The sequence below is a fragment of the Sinocyclocheilus anshuiensis genome, unplaced genomic scaffold (assembly GCF_001515605.1).
Source record: "Sinocyclocheilus anshuiensis isolate Anshui unplaced genomic scaffold, SAMN03320099.WGS_v1.1 scaffold2129, whole genome shotgun sequence".
NCBI classification, from domain to species: Eukaryota; Metazoa; Chordata; class Actinopteri; order Cypriniformes; family Cyprinidae; genus Sinocyclocheilus; species Sinocyclocheilus anshuiensis.
In genome coordinates, this window is record NW_015552540.1 from 812,815 (window position 1) to 816,034 (window position 3,220).

The 3,220-nt window shown below is 36.4% G+C and overlaps 1 protein-coding gene across 1 annotated transcript in view; it reads left to right on the forward strand.

Annotated features, from left to right (window-relative positions):
* The window catches only part of LOC107663942 (integrin alpha-11-like), a 40,897-nt gene that overhangs the window by 8,383 nt on the left and 29,294 nt on the right, over window positions 1–3,220 (forward strand). Inside the window, exon 2 of the mRNA XM_016454354.1 lies at window positions 809–920. Coding sequence (XP_016309840.1) covers window positions 809–920 — 112 coding nt within the window. The remainder of the gene's footprint in view (window positions 1–808; window positions 921–3,220) is intronic.

Below are 3,220 nucleotides of genomic sequence, written 5' to 3' on the forward strand. Positions count from 1 at the left end.
ATGACAAGTAAAGGTTAAACGATTGCAGAAATGTTATTTATTTTAAGATTTAAAGTGAAGTCTTGTTTAACATTATGTAGGCCTATTCTTGGAAACGAGTTGGCAGCAGAAATCACACAACAAAACGATATGTTATAATTTCATAAGTAAACAATTTAATAATGCAATTGAAAACAAGCTAATTCATATTACAACTAAAAACTAATAAAATTAATGCTGCGATTTCAATATTCATAAGGATTCATTTTTAGGTGTCGTCAATGCGTCAATTTTGTACGCTTAAATGCAGATAATACGTAAGTATTTGTACGTTTAGATGCTGAAAATATGTCAGTATTGTACGTTTTAGTGCCTGTAAAAACGTAAGTAAATGTACGTTTTATAGAACCACATGTTAAGTAAAATACATACGAATTATCATGAGATCACGTTGCCAAATCACATGACAGATCAGAGTCTCAGACCAGATTCATTGTAGGTTGTAACGCAGTTTTGACAAAATAATTATTGTGTTTGCCCTTGCAAGCAACAACCCACTTTTTTAAAGTACAAAACATTGCAAAAACAATCTCGTTTGCTTTCTGTTTGTCTGTGAGTTGTTTAGAAACCATACAGATTACATCTAGTGTTCATTAAAGGAAACTACTGTTTAGGACTCTGGCAGAAACTGTAGTTTAGCCACAATTAAATTTTGATTAGTTTCGGGTCATTGCTGGAGCTCCTTGGCTCATAGAATATATTGCCAGTAAATGCAGTCTTGTGTCCAAGCATGCTGTGGATGGTTCATATTAAAATTGTCTCTTTACAGGGTTCCATGTCTGTTTCAACATTGACACCAGAAATCACAGGATCATAAAGGGCCCCAGGCAGACACAGTTTGGCTACACTGTGCAACAACACATGGCTGGAGGACAGAAGTGGTAAGAATCACTTCTTAGGCCTTTTTCTGTACCCCTTCATCCCCTAAACTACTCCCGCTAAAGAGAGCTGACAGAAGAAAATTTCTTTCTTCAAAATATCATAAAAGATGAATTTTTGGTAGCACTTAAAGCTTTTATGTAGGCCTATAATGCATTATAAAAGTAGTTTTAATGTATTAATTATGCCTTGTAATTTACTTCATAATGCATTGTACAATCTCATGAATAATTGTAACCACAGTTAATGCATTATAACACTTATCAATGCATTGTTACACTATGCATTTTAAATTCATCTGTAATTATTTACGACAAGATATAATGTATTACAATGTACATTATGAATAATTATAATGCATTATACCCTTTAATAACCCTTTATAATGCATTATACATAAAGGCTTTAAGTAAAGTGTTACCGATTTAAAAAAAAAAAATCTTCTTTTATGTTTTATAAAAGAAAGAAAATCTACAGAATTAGATGAGTAATTGGTGAGTAAATGATTTTTTTCAGTGAACTATCCCTTTAAGACTTTAAGACTCTCTTGAAGGTTAAGCAGAGAATCTTGCTTCCCTGCATTTTCACACCTTTGTAAGATGTCAAAAGCACTTTGGTTGTGCGAAAAATCATAGTCTTATTCACATTCATCTGGCAAAACAAAAAGTGTTTCTGTGTATCCAGGTCTTGAAGGTAGTGTAATATGTCCAAGAAAACAGTGAATTTGTTTTTCATTGCATCTCCCAAATCAACAGTAGATCTCATTGCCTCAGTGATTTATAAAGTTTTCATCACAAGTAAATTTAGATCTCTTGTAAAAGGAAACTCCACCAATGATGCTTTTACGGGCTTATGAGAATCAAAAGGAGTTTAACATTTGTCGTTTATCACTGTGATATCATCATCTCTCTTTGCTTTGGCTATTTGATTCCAGTCTGGCATCTCAGTATGTCTGCTTGGCCACAGCTCACCTGAAACCCAGCCCAAAGGTCTATATCGCTGTGTGTGTGAAATAATAAGTATGCCTGCAAAGAAAAATGTTTTCTTTGTTTATTAATGTAATTCACCTGAAGTAAGTGTTAATGTACCACTCATGTTGGTTTGATATAAGCATGCAAGAGAATCCAGCTCATTTGCTTCTATTCATAATGAGGAGATTTTTTCACCCATTGTGCCCGAGTTCATGAAAATTATATATTCTATCTCACATTCCCTAGATAACGGTTAAATGGCTCGGTCTGTAGTTTAGCTGTGAGTGTGTTGTCAGTTTAGCTGGACTGATGTGGGGTGATATCAATAAAGACTTTCTCAAGTGAGCGGCTGCCAAATAGACCCCCTTTCTGTCTCTGCCCCATTCACACAGCATCTGGAAACCATTAACAGGCCAGAGGAAATTTTCAGTGTGGCATGTGTGTCTGACTTGGCTCTTGTGTATGTGTGTGTCACTTTTATTTTATTATATGCAAGTTTTTTGGGGGGAGATGTGAGTTGTGTGTTGTGAATACGCACTTAAACAACATTCACAAAACCAGACTCAGTTAGAGACATGCACATCAACAAATACTAACAGGCTAAACTATACACACAAAGCCAAGAGATACTGTTTGAAGGCCCAATTACAGTAACTGAGTCAGATTTCACAATACAGGTATATTTGAAACAACAGTATGCGGCAAACAGTTGAAAGTGAAATCTGTTTATGTCTGTGCGATAGAAAGGCAGATCATTAGGGAGAGTGTGTTGTTTTTATGCTGGCATGATTCTAGGCAGTAGGAGAGGAAAAGGTTTTTGCAGGAATTGGCAATAGACAGTAGCTAATCACCATTATGTGGTAAGGCTACCTCAGAGCGTTTGAACAGGGGAAGCATTTTGGACACTGCTGGCTATTTACTTATGCGTGTGTGTACTGGTGCTCTTGCACAGTTTGACTCAGGAAATGTCTTGATTAGCGCAGCCGCAGTCAGATCCTCAGAGGAGAATGTTTAGTCCAAGAAAGTAATGGAGTCTAGCTGTGTCTCACCTCTCTCACAACCCCGAAGCCTTTCAGTGTGGATAACACACATTGCATTCACAGACAGTTCAACCTCTTTTTCATGCAGGTTTCAGTGCAGAATACCTACACTATTATATTCAGTGAAGTGGCTGTTTTGAAGGGGGTCCATAGAGACTTGTTTCTGAGGCTTGAGCCATGGTCACTTGCCCTATAAAGTTTTGACATTATACTTGACTGAGGGTCTGTGGAGACTTGATTTTTGAGGGGATGCATTAAGTTCTTCTGTATAGCTTACTCTTTGGGCTCACA